The sequence below is a fragment of the Phytophthora cinnamomi genome (genome assembly GCF_018691715.1).
Source record: "Phytophthora cinnamomi strain GKB4 chromosome Unknown Contig17, whole genome shotgun sequence".
Lineage (NCBI taxonomy): Eukaryota > Oomycota > Peronosporomycetes > Peronosporales > Peronosporaceae > Phytophthora > Phytophthora cinnamomi.
In genome coordinates this window covers 480,330-499,393 of record NW_027150950.1, presented here as the reverse complement: position 1 = coordinate 499,393, position 19,064 = coordinate 480,330, and the positions used below count along the sequence as shown (strand labels likewise).

The window sequence follows — 19,064 nt, the reverse complement described above, 5'->3', positions numbered from 1 at the left end:
CCAAATAAAGTTCCTCCAAGTCCTTGGCATCGCTCTTGCGCTGTGTATCGCTCAAATGAAAACTCTCCCGGCCCCTAACAAGGAATATGATCCGCTTGCCGCGACCAGTTCAACAGAGGCTGCTACAACCGCCTGCGCCGCGAGTGAGCCACTTGAAGCCCACCTACTTGGTGGCCCCCATTGATACCATCGTTCACATCACATTGCACTGCGTCCTTGCTTGCACTTTACGCAGCATGAAAATAAAGCCTAACTGAGCCCACACTTCACTAGCGCCATCAAAAGCGATCAGTAAACACCCGCGAGTTCCACCGTCAAGTATCGCCGTCCCACGCTATGATCACGAGCAATACACTTGCCTCGCGATGTCTGCTTGGCGACAGTCTCCGGTCTCACGCTCTCGCAACACGCGGGAAACCCCACCGAGATCCCTCCACTTCCACCGGCCACGGTCGCCGCTATCGACGCACTGCCGGCCAGCTGCACTCCGGCTCACTTCAACGCCACGCGCGACTTCGATGCCGGGGCGTCACGCGGATATGGCGATCGGAGGGACACTAGCGATCCGCGGCCCTCAACAGCTTCGACTTCGATCACCCGTTCATTCTTCAACTCGCCGCGAGCTACTCAAGTCGCACCCAGAGATCGAACCATGCAACGCGTTCGAAAGCACGTGCAGAAGTTCGCGAGCGGGCGCGTGTCAGGCTACGGCGCAGCCTACACGCTGCCGGTGTTCTTGACGGTGGCCTCCATCTCGCTGTGGGCGAACGCGACGCACCTGCAGTGGCTCGGGCTCGCGCACGTTGCGGTGCTGCTCAAGCTGGTGCTGCTGCTGGGCGTGCACGAGCTGCTGCGGCCCTTCTGCCTCTCGTTCGGCGACGTGTGCGTGCTGGCGGCCCGCGTGGGTTCGGCCGCCAACGCCGCCGCGCTGCAGCTGGTGCGGCGCGGGCTGCGGCCCAAGTTCGCCGAGTGGACGCTCTGGTACGAATGCTTCCAGGCCGTGGCCTTCGCCGCGGGCCAGCGCCACGGCGGCCACATCCTCAAGCGGCCCAACGCGCGCGCGTTCCGGCGCAACTTCGAGCTCGTGGGGCGGCTGCTGGGCTTCTGGGCCTGCTGGCGCCACGGCCACCAGCTCCAGAGCTTCCGCTTCAACGGCCTCGAGCACCTGTGGCTGCGGCCTGGAGGCGGCAATAGGACGCAGCAGCAACAGCAGCAGCCGCAGCAGAGCAAGGCGAGGCGAGTCGTGGTGCTGTACTTCCACGGCGGGGGCTACGCGCTCTTCAGCCCGCGCTTCTTCGTGGAGTTCGCCAGCCGCCTGCTCACACAGGTGCGGCGCCAGCTCCGCGCGGCGAAAGGAGAGGCCGACGCCGCCGTGGACGTGCAGGTGCTGCTGGCCAACTACCGGAAGCTGCCCGAGGTGAGCTTCCCGGCGCCTCTGGACGACGCCATGGCCATGTTCGACTACCTCGTCTCGGAGGAGCAGGTGTCCCCCAGCGACATCGTGCTGGCCGGCGACAGCGCCGGCGGCGGCCTGGTGCTCGCCACGCTGCTGAGGCTGCGACGCGCCAGGCGGGAGATGCCGCTCGCGGCGCTGTGCAACTGCCCGTACGCCGACCTGTCGGCCGACGTGGCCGTGTCGGAGCACTGCTTCATCTCCAAGTCCATGCTGGACGCCATCCGAGACCTGTGCGTGCTTGAGGGCCCCCGGGCGTCGTGGAGAGAGGGCGCCATGCTGCACACAGACCTGCGCGGGCTGCCCCCGCTCTTCGTCCAGGCCGCCGAGTTCGACATCCTGCACCGCCAGTCGCTGGCGCTGGCCCGGAACGCCCGGTCCGACGGCGTGCAGGTGGAGCTGGACGTGCACGCCCACATGCCGCACGTGTTCACGCTGTTCCCGCACTTCATGATGCCGCAGTCGTCCGTGGGCATCGACAGGTTCGCCGCCTTCATCTCGAGGCACTTGGTGGTGACCTCGCACCGAATACCAGTGCAACTTCCAGGCGCGGCTCCAGCCTTCTGAGGTCAACACCGAAGGGGTGACATTGTTCGTTGTTTGGGAGAAGGAATGCGTTTGTACGTTTGTACGATGAGTTAGTGCAAGTAACACCACTACCAGGGTAGTGGCAGGGACAAATACCACCTTTTGAAGTGCGCCCGCGAAAGTTATTTAGTTTTTCGTACTCCGAACAGGGGAAAGTTTTTGACGAAGTCCTCTAGCGGTAGAACCTTAGCTCCGCTAGAGCTATTATGGTTACTCTACGTTTGACGTAAGCAGCGAAGTAGCAAACGTAATACTCTGGATGTCCACCAAGAACGTATACAGTAATACTTGTGGAATGAAGCTGGGTGTATCCACATGGGGCCGACCGAACAAATACGACATACGAACGCATCGACTGCTCGTCCTACTGCATACAGGCTTAGATAGGTATAAAACACAAAATACAAAATCAATATCCCCTCCCCCCAGTAGCAAATGTAATACAGTATTAGATTTCACATTTTATCTTTGTGTTTTATTTCGCTTGCGCTTCTAACGTTAGCTTTTTTTTTACAAGAGACTGTAAAATGACTAGGTGTAGTGGGTCCAGTAACACGGAACACACAAGAGGGAAGCTGGCGCTTCCTGGTATCCTTGGTAGTATTACTTGCTCTAAGGTAGATTGCAAACTGACTAGACTTACTGGGTTCTGTACATAGTCTTCACTATATACTGTTGGTCTCGTCCTCCGACTTCTATGCCAGCTTGGCCTCACAGTCTGTGCGGCCCAGTGCAGTGGGCATGCGGCAGCCACCAGAGTGTTGAAAATCGAGAGCCAGACTCGGGTTGATTCTGTTTTCAACACCGGCAACAATGGCAACAGGTTCCTACGCAGTAACGATACTACGGGTGTCGACGGCGTGGGTACGGAGGATGCCAAAACTGAAGAGCGCTCGAGCTTGAAGGAACTTGTTCAACTTGTCAAACTGAAACAGACCCCACTCGACTTGACAAAGGCCATCATCATTAACAAAATCCCAGCAGATTTCTCCAAACAATGTGTGAAGGCGATGCACAAAAACCCTGTGTTCAAGACGAAGATGTTCAAGAAGTAGGATGCGTATACGGATGGCGAGATTGTGACAAAAATGAAGGTTGTTTGGAAGCTCGACCCAGAGGTGGCCTTAGCGTACCTGAGCAGGCGCACTAGAGGCATCCAGGATGGTACCATCGTGACAGGCAAAGCGCGTATCAACATGTTGCCAGCCTAGAAGTAATCTAGAAGAAACAAAGTCGCCATATCGACGCAATTGTTCGTGACACAGGACCTGAATTGGCCGGCGAAGTAGCAAAAAGCTACGGTGATAGCACTGTACGCTAGTCCCCAATACAGTATTAACATAAACTTTGTAGAAAAATTCACGATATTAGTACTAAAAACTAATAAAAGTCTTACTAAATTCTGTTGAGGTTGCACTTCGCTGTCTGATCAACTGGATCCCTACCGCGAGGCAGACGGCCTGCGCGTGATGGCACGTGCCACCAGGGTCTGTGGTTGAAGATAGGAAGATCTCACAACCTGATTGGCTGGACTATCTCTGATACTGAAATGTGATTGGACGACAACTTCAATTTGGGTGCCTATGATTTGCATGTGTTGAGTCAACCGTTTTGAGCCGCAGCCGTGACTAGGCGGATCAGTCTTACGACTGGCAACTTCGTTTGGACCGTAGCCGTGATCGTTTGGACCAAATCTACAAGCCTCATCTACTAGGGAACATTGCATACAGTAGGGACTGCTAGCTGGTAAAGACACTAACCTAAATCGAGCTCACTTTCGGATTTCCTTCCAACTACTCACTCGACTACCTAGTCTCATTCGCACACCCTCAATTGGTTATGAGCCCAAGCTACGCGGACACCGTCAAGCTCGTGGAAGATAATTACTTCCACTGGAGTTCAACATGCCGATGAAGCTCTCGCGCAAGGGACGGCTGCCCCATATCATCAAGGCAGAGTTCGACCCAGTGAGCAACCGCATCACGGATGCATGGAAGACCGACGATCTGAAAGCCGTTGGGGTGATTGCTGGCGACGTCAGCCTCACATTCCAAGTCTACATCCGTGGTGCGATGACTGCGATGGACGCATGGACCATGCTCCAGGAGCAGTTCAACTGGAGCACGCTCAAGAACCGACCCCTCGTCACCAAGAAGCTGCATAACTTCAAGATGGAGCCCGGTACGCGGTTCACGACGCACGTCGACCGATTCAAGGAAATCATGCTCCAACTGGAGATTGGTGAGCCTCTCGACGAGACACGCCAACTCGTGCTGCTGCTCGGCAGTTTGACCGACGATTACCGGATGATCAGTACCGTGCTCGAGAACACGCCGAACATGACGCTCTCGTAGGCAATCCAAGCGCTCGCTGGTGTTGAAGCCTCGGATGAATCGTCATTGGCTCAAGAGAAGGCGTTTGCTACGAAGAAGAAGGAGAATTTCAAGCATCGGTTCAACGGCAAGTGCTTCTACTGCAAGAAGACTGGCCACAAAGAATTCGAGTGCCGCAAGAAGAAGGCCGACAACGAACGTGGGCAAGTCGCGCAAGCTGCGTCCGACTTCGCGTTTACAGCAACGGGTGCGATGGACAAGTCGGAGTGGCTCGTGGACTCTGGTGCCAGCTCCCACATGACCAGCGTCCGGGACAAGTTCGTGTCCATGAAGGAGCTGGAGACGCCAGTCCGCATCACGATTGCGGATGGCACGAAGATTGACGCAGCACCGTCGGAATGAAGCTGATGGACGGAACGTCTGTCACGCTGTCGGATGTGCTGTACATCCCTGAAGTTGATGGAAGCCTCATCTCGCTTGCGATGCTGGCCGAGAAGGACGTCGTCGCGCAGTTCAGCAAGGACAAATGTGTGTTTCGCTAAAGCGATGCTACCGTCATGGAGGCCAAGCGTTTTGGAAACGTCTACAAGTTGAAGACAGTGGGGGAAGAGGTGTGGTGTTCCGCGACGGCGTCTCGTAAGGAACCATGGGCCGTTGTGCACGCCCGTCTCGGCCACATCTCGTTCAAACGTTACGAACAGCTGTTGACCATAGCAGACGGAGTGCCTTGCGTTTCGGATGGTGTCACAAGTGGTGCCGTCTGCGCAGGCTGCTGCGTGGGCAAGATGAGAGCGGAGAACTATCCGCGACACCCGGAGAAGCTCGTCAAGAGTGCAGGCGTACTGGATCTGGTGCACACGGACGTGATGGGTCCGACGTAGACCAAGACACCCGGTGGTCGCACGTATGCGGTAACCTTCATCGATGACTACTCACGTCACGTGACCGTCTACTTCATGAAGGCCAAATCGGAAGTGCTGTCGAAGTTCAAGATCTTCAAGGCAGCAATGGAGAGCGCAGTAGGCAAGACGATCAAGCGCCTACGTTCTGACAATGGCGGCGAGTACACGGGCAAGAAGTTCAAGGCCTACCTCGAACGCAGTGGCATCAAGCATGAAAAGACGGTGCCATACACGCCTCAGCAGAATGGACTGGCTGAGCGCATGAACCGAAGTCTGGTGGAGATGGCGTGTTGTATGCTCTACCACAAAGCCATCGAGAGGAAGTGGTGGGCCGAAGCCGTAAACACGGCCGCATGGATTATCAACCGGCTCCCCAACTCGGTGAACGTCAAGACGCCCTACGAAATTGTGCATGGAACCAAGCCGCAGCTCAAGAACATGAAGGTATTTGGTTCAGGCGGCTACGCGCACATTCCCGACGAGAAGCGCTGCAAGTTTGATGTCAAGGCCTTCAAGTGTCGGTTCGTGGGCTACGAGGATGGTGTCAAGGGATACAGAGTTCTCAACGTGGCGACGGGAAAGGTGCAAATCGTGCGCACCGTGAAGTTCGTGGAATCAACAAGTCTGGATGTCATGGTGGAGAAAATGGAGCTGGATGACGATGAAGTCAAAGTGGAGCAACCCAGCCATGGTGGGTATCAACCGGGCGAGTCAGGACAAGTCGTGCCAATGGATTTTGAAGTTGGGGACGTGATCCCGCTTCAACATGACATGGGCGTAAACGATGCGATCGTGCCATACGGATCGGCACATCATATGATTACCCGATCGCGTGCTCGCCACATTGACGAGACAACGGATCCTGAAGAGGCAGGCGCTCGTAAGAAGCAAGTCGTGGCACCGTCGACTACTGGCACGAAGCGCCAGAAAATGATGCAAGGCAGAGCTCAGGTCAACGAGGACCAACTTGCTATTGAAGGTGACCAAGCAATGGCTGCAACGGAAGAGGTCCCGACGTCATATGAAGAAGCTATGGCGAGTACGGACCAAGTAGAATGAAAGAGGGCTATGCAGAGCGAGTTGAAGTCGCTCGTAGCAAACAAGACATGGAAGCTGGTGCCGAGACCAGCTCACCAACGACCGATCGGCTGTCGTTGGGTATTCGCATTGAAACACAACGAGAAGGGTCAAGTCATTCGTCACAAGGCCCGTCTCGCCGCCAAGGGTTACTCGCAACGTCACGGAGTGGAGTGTGAAGAGTCGTACGCGCCGGTGGCCTACCTGAACTCGATTCGTGCCAAGTTGGCAAAGTGCGTCGCAGATGGATACGACATCGAGCAATGCGACGTCGACACCGCGTTCCTGTACGGCAAGCTAGAAGAAGAGATCTACATGGACTTGCCAGAGGGACTCCGAGACCTCTTGACACTTGCCGAAGAAGATGGTGAAGAGGACGTCGTTTGTATGTTGCTGCAAAGTTTGTACGGACTCAAGCAGGCGTCACGAGTATGGAACGAAACGATTGACGCGCACCTCAAGGTGATGGGATTCAAGCCTGCTGACGCCGACCCGTGTGTGTACACAAGAGGGAATGGAGACGACCACTGCATTGTGTGTCTCTACGTGGACGACATGCTGATCGCATCGCGGGATAATGCGGTGATTACATCGGTGAAGGCTGGAATCGCGGAGAAGTTTCGAATCAAGGACCTTGAGCGCGCACGTTTCATTCTTCGGATTGAGATCGACTACAACATGGATCACAAGACACTGAGGATCTCTCAACAAGCGTACACCGAGTCGATCGTCAAGAAGTTTGGGCAAGAGAACGCGAAGCCGTGCAAATCGCCTATGGAAGCTGGAGTTCATCTGACCAAGGCCGACGAACCGCAGGCGGAAGAAGAGAAGACCAAGATGAAGTCGAAGCCCTACCGATCGCTGGTGGGCAGTCTGATGTACCTGGTATGTGGAACTTGACCTGACATTTCGGTCGCGGTTGCCAAGTTGAGTCGTTTCCTGGAGAACCCTGGCCAGAAACATTGGGACGCCGGGATCAAGATAGTGCGCTACCACCTAAGGACCAAGGACGTCGGAATCACCTACGATGGGTTACGTGGAACCGAGCTCGTCGCCTACTCGGATGCGGACTGGGCCGGCAGCCGCGATGACCGTCGCTCCGTAGGCGGGACGATGTTAATGATGTGCGGTGCTCCTGTGGTGTGGCGTTCGACGTATCAGAAGACTGTCGCGTTAAGTTCTACAGAGGCCGAGTATATGGCGCTGAGCTAATGCATGAAGGAGTGCGTCTGGATACGCCGTCTATTGAAGGACATTGGCACTGAACAAGTGGGGGCTACGGTGATCTACGAAGACAACCAAGGCGCGATGGCACTGGCGAAGAATGTTGGATACCAAGCTCGCACGAAGCACATTGACATACGCTACCACTTCATTCGCGAGAAGGTTGTGAGCAACGAAGTCGAGCTGGAGTATGTGGAGACCAAGAACCAGCTCGCTGACTTCATGACGAAGGTCTATCGTCGAAGACGCTCTGCTACTTGATGATGTGTAGCAACGTTGGACCCAAGATCGTGACATCGAATTGAGTGGGGGTGTTGAGGTTGCACTTCGCTGTCTGATCGACTGGATCCCTACCGCGAGGCAGACGGCCTGCGCGTGCTGGCACGTGCCACCGGGGTCTGTGGTTGAAGATGGGAAGATCTCACAACCTGATTGGCTGGACTATCTCTGATACTGGAATGTGATTGGACGACAACTTCAATTTGGGTGCCTATGATTTGCATGTGTTGAGTCAACCGTTTTGAGCCGCAGCCGTGACTAGGCGGATCAGTCTTACGACTGGCAACTTCGTTTGGACCGCAGCCGTGATCGTTTGGACCAAATCTACAAGCCTCATCTACTAGGGAACATTGCATACAGTAGGGACTGCTAGCTGGTAAAGACACTAACATAAATCGAGCTCACTTTCGGATTTCCTTCCAACTACTCACTCGACTACCTAGTCTCATTCGCACACTCTCAATTAATTCCAGGATGAAGTTCAAGCTGAACATCTTCAAAGGACGCGTGCAATGGGTGACAAACGGGTGGTTGCCGAGCTGCTCTGGCGTATCTTCCCGCTCATTTTGTGCTTTCCTCCCTGACGATCGCAACCGGGTCCAATGAGGTGCTCCACGGCCGATTGCTGAGTGCCTGATGTAACGGAAACGGCGCCGTGTTGCATCTGCGGTCATCCTGTATGTAACGGGGTTACACGTACAAGTGGCTGCAAGCCACTCGTGAATTTAACAGATAGGTTATCTGTTAAACGTTTTGGATACTTCCTCACATTGGTGTAAGACACACCGATGGATACATTGAAGTGGACCACCACAATGAGTGGTCCACACATACCCAAAGATCCTATTGGTAGAAAGCAGCATCTTTCTACCAATCAGAGACATGCATATTAGCGGGGCTCTGACAGCCAGCCGCTGCCAACCCTTTCATAGATGATAAACTGTTTTTAGCAGCTTTTAGAGGAAGATCAATTTACAAACAATACAGTTCTCATTTTACCTAATCTAAGTCACTTGGAATCCTTTTGTTACTTAACTTATATTTGTGTATTCAAATATAATTAACCTAAGTAATTACTAAGTACTTACGCTTCCTCATACACGTTGCGCAACGTGTAAGCTAAAGTAGTGAGTCAAGTTAGACCCACTACACCTGGTAGCACTTTGTAGTCCGTCCAACGACCGACTGCTTGACGTTCGTACGCGGCGTACGAACGCGGAGCCGAGAACCACATGAGCACGGAGGTGCCCATGGAGAGCTCCAACACGCCTGCAACGCATGTTGCACGCGTTGACTGCCCCACCTGTCTGACCCAGAGTGGAGGTCCTCCAACGACTGTCAACAGTCATTGGAGAAGCGGCGATAGCTACAATGCTGCGTACGCTATCGCCGACGGAGCAACATGGTGTTGCTCTGGGCTTCATCATGAAGGAGCAGCGTGATGCTGCTTCCTCAGTGACGGCGTCGTCAGGGACGACACCGCGTGCTCAACCATTAAAGTTGAGCGTAAGCAATTATGTGGGAAGAGAGGGCGAGCCTCTCCTCCGATGGCTTGTCGAACTCGACACAGCCATAGCGGCTCGACGCATCGTCGACCCGCTGTCGAAGGTCGCGTTCGCCATGTCCTGCCTTGGCGGACGCGCAGGAGTTGGGCGTATGGACGCCGACTCTCCGATCCTACGTGCTTCAGCACGTACGAAGTGTTCAAAGAGGAGCTCAAACAAGCGTTTGAGCCCCGCAAACGAGTTCCGGTCGAGGGCGGAGTTCCTCGACCTTCAGCAGGGTAAGCATGACGTCCATGCTTACGCGCAGCGCGCACGATATTTGGTATCAAATATCGTGACTAACCCGATTGACGAGGCGACCAAGGTCGTCACGTTCATGAAGGGGCTTAGAGATGGGCCTGTGAAGACCTATCTCTTCCGAGAGTACCCGAGTACTCTCGAAGCTGCAATCACTCTTGCCATGCAAGAAGAGTTTAGCCTGCGGCAGGCTAAACTCCATGTAAACGTACCGAGGCCGCAACCGCGCCCGGTAGCGAGGACGGGAGGTCCGGAGCCAATGGACCTCTCGAGCGCAACAACTGCTGGTTACCAGCAGCAGGGAGGTAACGTGCGATGCTTCCGTTGCGGAAGGATCGGTCACTTTGCACGGGAGTGTACAGCTCCCATGCCCCCTGGAGGTGGTCGTCGTGGCGATGCTAGGCATCACCGCGGACCAACAAAAACGCGAACATCCAGTAGGCGCGGGGCGCCCTACTGGTAATGCAGTCGCGCGTGCCGACATCGGGCACGCGACACTGAGGACTGCAGCCCCAGTGAGACCAGCTCTCACTGTAAGAAACAAGATGACAGGCCGAACCTAGTCATCTTGAAGGTTTACTCGAAGAGAGCGAGTGACTCTCTTCGAGCTTTGGTAGATTCAGGCGCGTCGAACAACTTTGTTCGACTACGAAGCCTGCCGAGACTTGACTTCGAGGAGGTAGATACACCTCGAAGTCTTCTGGAGGTACGACTGGCAACAGGTGCCATCGTGAAGACCGAGAAGCGCGTCGTGAACGTGCGCTTCTCGTACAAACAACGAGTGTTTGTCGAACACTTTATCGTCCTGGACCTGGACGATAAGTTCGACGTGGTAATGGGCATGCCGTGGCTTGCACGGCATGACCCGGTAATAGACTGGAAGAAGCGCACGCTCGTGCGCTTCGGACGCGACAGCGGAACAGAGAGCGATGGCCCTGTTACCGCAGCGCACGCACCAACAGGTGCGCGCGGCTCCCCAGTCGAGACAGCGCTTTATGCTGCTGTCCCGGAGTGCCCAAGAAGTGCGCGAGGGCGCGCACAAGTGAGACCCACGTCGGCAATGCTGCCGACGTCGGAAGAAAAAGATGTGTTGGTTCCGGGAACCAACACCCACGTTCAAGCGTGTAAGGGACAGTCCCTGACCCGAAGCGGTCAGGTCGACAACGACGCGTCGGCTCCGTGAGCCGACGCACCCTCGGTCATGAGGGGCTCCGCCAATGAATGGCGTCGAGGTGACGAAGGCGTGTCAACTCCGGGAGTTGACGCTGCAAACAGTGCGGACGGTTGCAAACGTACCGCACTGACGCAATTACATGCTGTCGTGCAGCCGGGCTGCACGACGAAGCGCCATGCGATCAAGCCGGGCTTGATATCGCACGCCCGCAGACAGGGTCTGCCGGCGAAGGACATTACCGTGCAGCCGGGCTGCACGAAGGAAAATGCGGTCAAGCCGGGCTTGATACCGCGCGCCCGCGGACAGGGTCCGCCGGCGAACGACTGTCCACGGCCGGGCCTGGACAAGAAGAACAACTGTGCGGAGCCGGGCTCCGCACAACAAGAAGACGGCGCAAGCGAAAAACGCTGCGCAAGTCTCGGTCCGGGACCGAGACGCAACAAGAGCAGTCTGCTGGGCAGACTGCGGCGGTGACGCCGAATGTCAAGACGCTAAGCGTCTTGACGCGCACCGATACTGGATTCCAGTATCGTGACATGGAACTCGCTAGTCCTCCGGCGACGGCGTCGGAGTTGACTTCGCTTCCAGCCATGAGCTGGAAGCGCTTCACGCGCGACTTGCACGATGGACGCATCGAGCAAGTCTGCGTTCTTCGGACAGCGAAAGAACGGCGAGGCGAGAGCGAAGAGCTGAGGCAGCTCTTCATGGGAAGTACCACTGAGAGTGAAGACACTCTCAGTGCGAAGACGAAGCGAGAGCGCTTCGAGGAATAAGGTTGGGACTCGCTGAAGTCGAGTCCCTATTACGAATTGTTGAGGGAGTACAAAGACGTACTCCCGGAAGAGATTTCTGCGGAGCTTCCGCAGGATAAGGGTATTCAGCACGAGATTGATCTCGTGCCGGGCACGAAGTACTGTGTCACGCGGCAGTGGCCACTGCCGCGAGAGCAAGTGAAAGCGATCGACGACTTCTTTGAAAGTCGTCGTAAAGCAGGACAAGTGCGGGAATCGAAGTCCCGGCACAGTGCTCCGACGTTCTGTGTCAAGAAGCCACAGGGCGGATGGCGCATCGTTCATGCTTACAACAAGCTGAACGATGCGACGGTACCGGCGCAGACGCCGATACCGCGAAAAGATGTTATCATCGATTCGATGGCCGGGAGCACCATTTACAGTGCTCTCGACTTGCGAGATGGATTTTATCAAATCCTAATGCGTGAGAGCGATATCCCTCTCACGGCAGTGAGCACGCCAAGCGGCATGCTCTGGGAATGGCTAGTAATGCCACAGGGGCTTAAGAATGCCCCTGCGACTTTCAACAGGTGCGTGACGCACTTGTTGCGCTCGGTGCGCGACTTCGCACCGAGCTACTTCGATGATGTATTCATCCACAGCCGAGCTGTGGACGGAAGACCGACGTAGAGATGCACAGGGTGCATCTCCGGAAGCTACTTGAGCTTATGCGAAAGCATAAGCTCTACGCGAACCTGAAGAAGTGTATCTTCGGGGCGAGCGAGATACCCGTCCTCGGGTGTCTCGTAGGGAAGAATGGTGTTCGCCCTGACCCGGAAAAGGTCAGAGTGATAAATGAATGGCCAACGCCTTCAAGTGTCAAGGAACTGAGGCAGTTCCTTATTTGGCCACGTACTTGTGCAAGTACGTGGAGGATTACGCGGGCAAGATCCGCCCGCTGTCACAGCTTCTTAAGAAAGAAGCTGTGTGGAATTGGACACCCGATTGCCAAAAGGCATTCGATGCAGTCAAGCGGGGCTTGACTGAGGCGCCGATCTTGGCAGTGGCTGACCAAGATCGCCCATTTCACGTAGTGTGTGACGCATCCGATTTCGCGATCGGATGCGCGTTAATGCAGCACGATCACGAGGGCCGTGATCGTGTCGTCTACTACCAATCGCGTCAGCTGAAGCCAGCTGAGCGCAACTATCCGGTGCATGACAAGGAACTCCTTGCCATGAAGTATGCACTCGCAAAGTTCCGAGTGTATTTGCTTGGGAGTAGACCATTTGTGGTCTACACCGACCATGCATCACTGCGCACCGCAGTGAAGTCGCCACACATATCACAAAGAATGGCGAGATGGCTCTCATTCTTTGCGGAGTATAACTTCCGGGTCGAATACAAACCCGGAAGATTGAATGTAGTGGCCGACGCGTTATCACGTCGGCCGGACTATGCAGAAGCTGTTGACGTCAATGCCATTGACGCCATGCGATCGAGCAAATCCACATCATCTCTGTTGGATGATGTGAAGGCCGCGTACGCGCACGACGCGGACGCGAAGCTCTTGCTGGCCTATGGCACAGCGCCTTCTGACAAGTCCCGTCAGAAGCTGCCCAAGCACCTTCGAGCGCGTGCACACCGCTTTCGTGTGCACGAAGGACTGCTACTTTACAACGCAGTGGACGACAACGCGGATCGCGTTGTCGTGCCAAATGACCATGACCTGCGACTCAGGATCATGTACGAGTATCACGATGCCCCGACTGCGGGACATCTCGGACGTGAGAAGACATACGTCCTTCTCACGCGCGACTTCTACTGGCACCACCAGTATAAGTGGGTGCGCAAGTACATCCGTGCTTGCGAGGTATGCCAACGCGTAAAGCCTGCGCCATTCGCGCAGGCTCCACTGCAATCACTACCGACTCCGTCGGAGTGTTGGAAGTCCATGTCTTTGGACTTCATCTTTGGTCTTCCCCCGGACAGCGGATGGAACACCGGTGTTGTGGTCTTTGTAGACCGTTTCAGCAAGATGGTACATCTTGCTGCGGTGCCAGCAGAGGTGACCGCGAAGCAGACGGCCCGTCTGCTCGTCGACATGGTGTTCAAACACCATGGCATGCCGTCCGACATCGTGTCGGACAGAGACCCGCGCTTCACAGCGCACCTGTGGCAAGAAGTGTTTACACTTCTTGGGAGCCAGCTTTCCATGTCGACTGCGGATCATCCGCAGACGGACGGTCAAACCGAGCGCGTGAATCGCGTGCTCGTCGACATGTTGAAGAGCTACGCTCACTCGTTCCACTACTGGAGCGAGTGCTTACCGATGGCAGAGTTTGCCATCAATAACTCAGTGCATGCCTCGACAGGGCATACACCGTTCTACGTGAATGCCATGCGGCATCCACGTCTACCGAGTTTACTCGGAGAGATGGCTCCCACTTTAAGTGGGGGAGGATCTACGACTGCAATACAGCAGCCGCAGAAAACCGCTGACACTTGCACAGTGTCAGCTGCAACAATGGACAAACCACATGAGTCTGCGCAGGGCGCAGACTCCCCCAAACAACAAGGTTAACGACCACGGGTCTGCGCAGGGCGCAGACACCGCAACGAACCACGCAGAGGCCGGGCCTCTAGCGGAGAGCGAGCTGAATGACTTCAGCTCGGATGCAATCAGTTTCATCACCAAAAGACAAGCCGTGATTCGGTTTGTCCAAGACATAATAGCAGCTTCTGTTGATCAACAGAAGCTGAACGCAGACAATGCGGGCAGAGGCAACACAAATGAATTTAAAGTTGGTTCATTAGTTTTGTTAACTACACAAAACCTGCCTAGACATGCAGTTTCGGATTTCGGAGCAAGCAAGCTTGCTCCGCGCTTCATCGGGCCGTTCACTGTGTTGGCACGGCACGGCAACGCATACACGCTAGACATACCGTCTAGCATGCGCCTCCATCCGACCTTTTACGTCGGACGGCTGAAGCCATACCGGCAGCACGAGCCATCTAGCTCGGCTGACCCGAAGCCTCGGCAGGAGCCGAGGCAGAAGCGGAGGACTTGGCCTCGGCGACGAGCAGCCTCTCCTCCAGCGCGCGGACGCGCTGGAGCAACCCCTTCATCTGGGTCCCCAGCTCGACCTGGATATTCGAGGCGGTCTGCGAGACCGCCGCGACTTGGGCCTTCTGGTTCGCCAGCTCCTGCTTCAGGGCGGCGAACTCAGCGCCCTGCAGACGCTCCACGACGGCCACCCGGTCGTGGAGAGGCGCATACTGATCAGCCCGGGGCTGATCATACCCGGGGCGTGTTCCCACCCCCGCCACCGCCGATCCGTGACGCCCGCGGCTCAACCCGCTGGATTGTTGAGCGGATTGTTGACCATAGTATCCCGAAAACGAACCCTCAAGGGGCTCGTTTTCGTATTCGTTGGAGAGGATTTCCTCCCCATCGAGATACATAGGGAGCCGCGGAACGTCTTGCTGGAGGACGTTCCGGAAATGGTGAGGGCGTACGAAGAGCAGTACGCGCTGGCGCAGCGGAAGTAACACGAGCGCTGCGATCATCGCTAGCGCCCGAACCCTCACGTGCTAAGAACTTAGCACGGAGCTCTTTGAGACTCTCGGGCACACGGAACGACGTGTACCCGTTCAGGTCGCGGTCGCTCAAGCGGACCGCGCCTGGGAAGCACTTCGTGCACTGAAAGCCCTCGGGCACAGCGCACGGCACATTCGCCTCCTCAGCAGCAACATGAAGTTGCTCCAGCTTTCCACGCTTCGAGTACGTCTCGAAGCGATCACGCGCTTGCTTAATCCGATCATGGTAAGCACTCGGCCTCTTGTTGAAGTTTTCAACAAAGGCGTTCCAACTTTGACAAAGTGCCTGCCACTCGTGCACTTTGCTGCGAGAAGATGTCTTCTTGCTTTGGAACCATCGGAGCTCATGGAAGCGTCCGATGTAGTAATCGCGCCTTTGATGCGTTTCCGCATCAAAGTGCAGCTCGGCAGCCACAGCGTCATCTTTGATGGCGCTGCATACGTACAACGGCACCTCATTCGGAGGTACCGAGTTCCCAAACCGGTCCGCGATCTCGGACGCGGACGGCATCCATGGATCAGGCGCTGCAGGCGCAGCGCGCGGAGAGCCTTGAGCTTTGACATCACGCGCTGCAGCAGCAGCGCGCGGAGTACTGAGAGCCCCAGCTGACGCGAGTGGGGTATCACTCTCAGTACGCGAACGCTTCGAACTCGAAGCGTCCGATTCGTCTCCTTCACGCGGGCGAACGTTCTTGGCGTGAGGGTCGAGCGATTCGCTCGACACTGAGTCTTTACGCTTTGAGGGCGAGTCCTCCTCGCCCTCCATGTCTTCATCGTCGTCGTCGAAGTCGACGACGTCACCGTACTTCGCCTTCTGGCGTTCGAAGTAGTCGTCGATGGAGAGATGACTCCCCATCGACTTTGCGGACTTCTTCTGAGGCGCGCTCATCGTTGAATGAGCGCGGATTTCTTCTCCAAACGCGGAGAATTGACGAATGGTCAATTCCAAAGATTGACGTGCGGGGACCCCGCGCGTCTAACCTTAAGGGGGGATGGTGTAACGGGGTTACACGTACAAGTGGCTGCAAGCCACTTGTGAATTTAACAGATAGGTTATCTGTTAAACGTTTTGGATACTTCCTCACATTGGTGTAAGACACACCGATGGATACATTGAAGTGGACCACCACAATGAGTGGTCCACACATACTAAAGATCCTATTGGTAGAAAGCAGCATCTTTCTACCAATCAGAGACATGCATATTAGCGGGGCTCTGACAGCCAGCCGCTGCCAACCCTTTCATAGATGATAAACAGTTTTTAGCAGCTTTTAGAGGAAGATCAATTTACAAACAATACAGTTCTCATTTTACCTAATCTAAGTCACTTGGAATCCTTTTGTTACTTAACTTATATTTGTGTATTCAAATATAATTAACCTAAGTAATTACTAAGTACTTATGCTTCCTCATACACGTTGCGCAACGTGTAAGCTAAAGTAGTGAGTCAAGTTAGACCCACTACACTGTACATCATGTCTGCAGCAATGAATTCTGGGGTGAGGCTGATCTTTCCAAACGGTATGGCTAGCAATAGTAGGGTTCATGGTTTGCTAACATCTAACGCGGTCACCTCTATGCGTAGCTTTTGTAGTCCAGGGTGCGTTCTAACTTTCATCAACCGGAGGGTGAGCCCTCACCAGCAAGCATCTGTGTCGAGTCAGGCTACGGAGGCGGATGAAGCTACTATCGCGGAATCTGACAACCGTACTCAAGCAACTGCGAGTCGTAAATCTGGTGTTGGGATTCCGGCAGATATTATAAACTCTCACGAGCTCGGGACGCCCGTTTCTCCTCAATAGCTTTCAAGAGAATCATTTTGACAGGTTCGTTTGTGCTGCAACGAGCCCTCTCCGCTAACGTACGAGCAATGAGCGAGCCCAGCGCTAGCTAATTCTTCATCACAATGACGTAGAGATTGAGCGGATGAGGAAATGCGAGCGGAATCTGTGTTCAGGGCGTTTTAGTAATTGGGATTCACTTTTAGTAACTATATTATCAATATTCCATTTTCCACGCACCCAAGTAGTAATATTAATCGAGTTGGTAAATCTAAAAATCATCTCCCGAATCAATAATATTATATTAGGGCGAACGCTGTATTACTTCTAATAGTAAAATGACCGTATTAAATAAATTAATATAACAGATGTAACATCAACAAATTACAACTAATAATATAGCATCGGTAGATTTGAATAAATTTTTTGGTTTGATAGTAATCAATCGATCAATGTACTACCACGAGTACTAACTTCGCGTTTCACTGCCAGAATCGATGCGGCGTTGAATCGAATCGAGCGACGTTTTACTCCAAGAGGTTTTGACCTTGAAAGGAGTCGTGAAAAATAATATTTGGAGCAATTAATAGCCCTTCGAATCCGATTGCGCGTCCGAAATCAGGCCGGGAATAACCCGTTCCCGATATTAACTCGGCGAGTATTCCAAACAGGCGGACACAAGATCCCGTCGTAGATCCTTCAGCATCTGGGAGAAACTGCTTGTATACTTCCGCCAATATACAAGTTTGTGCGTAGTGAGTTATCCGCTCTGCCACAGTGACGGGACACCTAAGGATTGGCCCTTAGAGGACCTAAGCGACTTGAATTCCAAAGAACCGGTGATGAAGTCGGAAAGTAAAAGCAAAATGTAGTTTGTTGATGCAGTTAGCTGGTACGAGAAAAGCAGTTTTACTAGCTAGATCGTGACGTGGAAAAAGTGATTTTTGCCTGAGCACTATTGCGGGACAGCATCACAGGGATATGTTATACGGGACTTTTGTATAGAGTTCACCAGATGTTGAAGACTGCGAGTCCTGCTCAGCGGTCTGCGTTGATGTAGTATATTTGCGTTTGCGCTTCATGGTCCTCGGTTTCACGTTAGCAAACCCGACACCTTCATCAACTTCAGTTTGAACAGTAGCAGCTTTGTTTGCTTATTTTGCTTCTGCAGCAGCAGCGCACAGTAGTTTTTTTCTGTGCTATAGCCTCATTCTTTTTGATTGCACCGATCCTTTTCTCTTCTGTAGCTTGCGCTTTAGCTGCTTGTTTTGCTTCTTTCGCCTCTGCTGCCGCAGCACGCCTTAGTTCGACAGCGGCTCTCTCCGCTTGTCCGGCTTGAGCAGCCGCCACCCTCTTCTCTTCCTTAGCTTGAGCTGCAGCTAAGCGCTTCTCTCCTGCGGCTTGTGCTGCTGCAATCCTCTCGCGTCCCTTAAGTGCCTCTGCTATTAGCCTTGCAATCTTCTTTTGCTCCCGCTCCTTCGCTTTTGTCACTTTTGCCTGTGCTTTTTCCTCTTTTTCACGCCAGTTGGGCTCCTTCTCGGCTGCTTTCATAGCGCACACCTCGTAAATTCCGTCGCTTGTCATTAAGCACGAACCGCTAGGAAACTGGTCCTCGACATCACGTTTGGCTTCTTCCGCATGGTCATTTCTTGTATCATCCAGTGGTTAATTGATGCAACGCGCACTCTATCGATGTTGTCTCCGGATCATTCAATCTGTCGAGAAGTTCGCTCGCTGATCATTACAGTAGGTTTGAGAAGAATTGTATCTTTGTGAGCTTTTGACGATTGGTCCCCAATTATGCCAGCCATCAGTTTGCTTCTGTTTAGCGGATAGATGCCTATCTTTTCAAAACCATCTACGATATGCGCTCGTGTCAATGCTTCAGTGAAAGTGGGTGCAGCAACAGAGACGATGTTTCATCCACTAATATCTTGAAAAGAAGTGATGTGAGCATCAAGTCTAGCCTTGAAGTGTAGGGGGTCTAACTTGACTCACTACTTTAGCTTACACGTTGCGCAACGTGTATGAGGAAGCGTAAGTACTTAGTAATTACTTAGGTTAATTATATTTGAATACACAAATATAAGTTAACTTAGACAAGACTCCAAGTAGCTAGT

At 54.0% G+C, this 19,064-nt stretch overlaps 2 protein-coding genes across 2 annotated transcripts; one reads left to right on the top strand and one right to left on the bottom strand.

Moving 5' to 3' along the window:
- Window positions 1-652: 652 nt before the first annotated feature.
- On the top strand, window positions 653-2,020 carry IUM83_04638 (Monoterpene epsilon-lactone hydrolase; the record flags this gene model as incomplete). Its single annotated transcript, XM_067928729.1, has 1 exon — window positions 653-2,020. The coding sequence occupies one exon, from the start codon at window positions 653-655 to the stop codon at window positions 2,018-2,020; it is 1,368 nt and encodes a 455-aa protein (XP_067796189.1).
- Window positions 2,021-14,578: 12,558 nt separating this feature from the next.
- On the bottom strand, window positions 14,579-16,052 carry IUM83_04637 (uncharacterized protein; the record flags this gene model as incomplete). The annotated part of the gene is made up of 2 exons (XM_067928728.1): window positions 14,579-15,049; window positions 15,117-16,052. 2 exons carry the CDS (start codon window positions 16,050-16,052, stop codon window positions 14,579-14,581), a joined length of 1,407 nt encoding a protein of 468 aa, XP_067796041.1.
- Window positions 16,053-19,064: the final 3,012 nt, after the last annotated feature.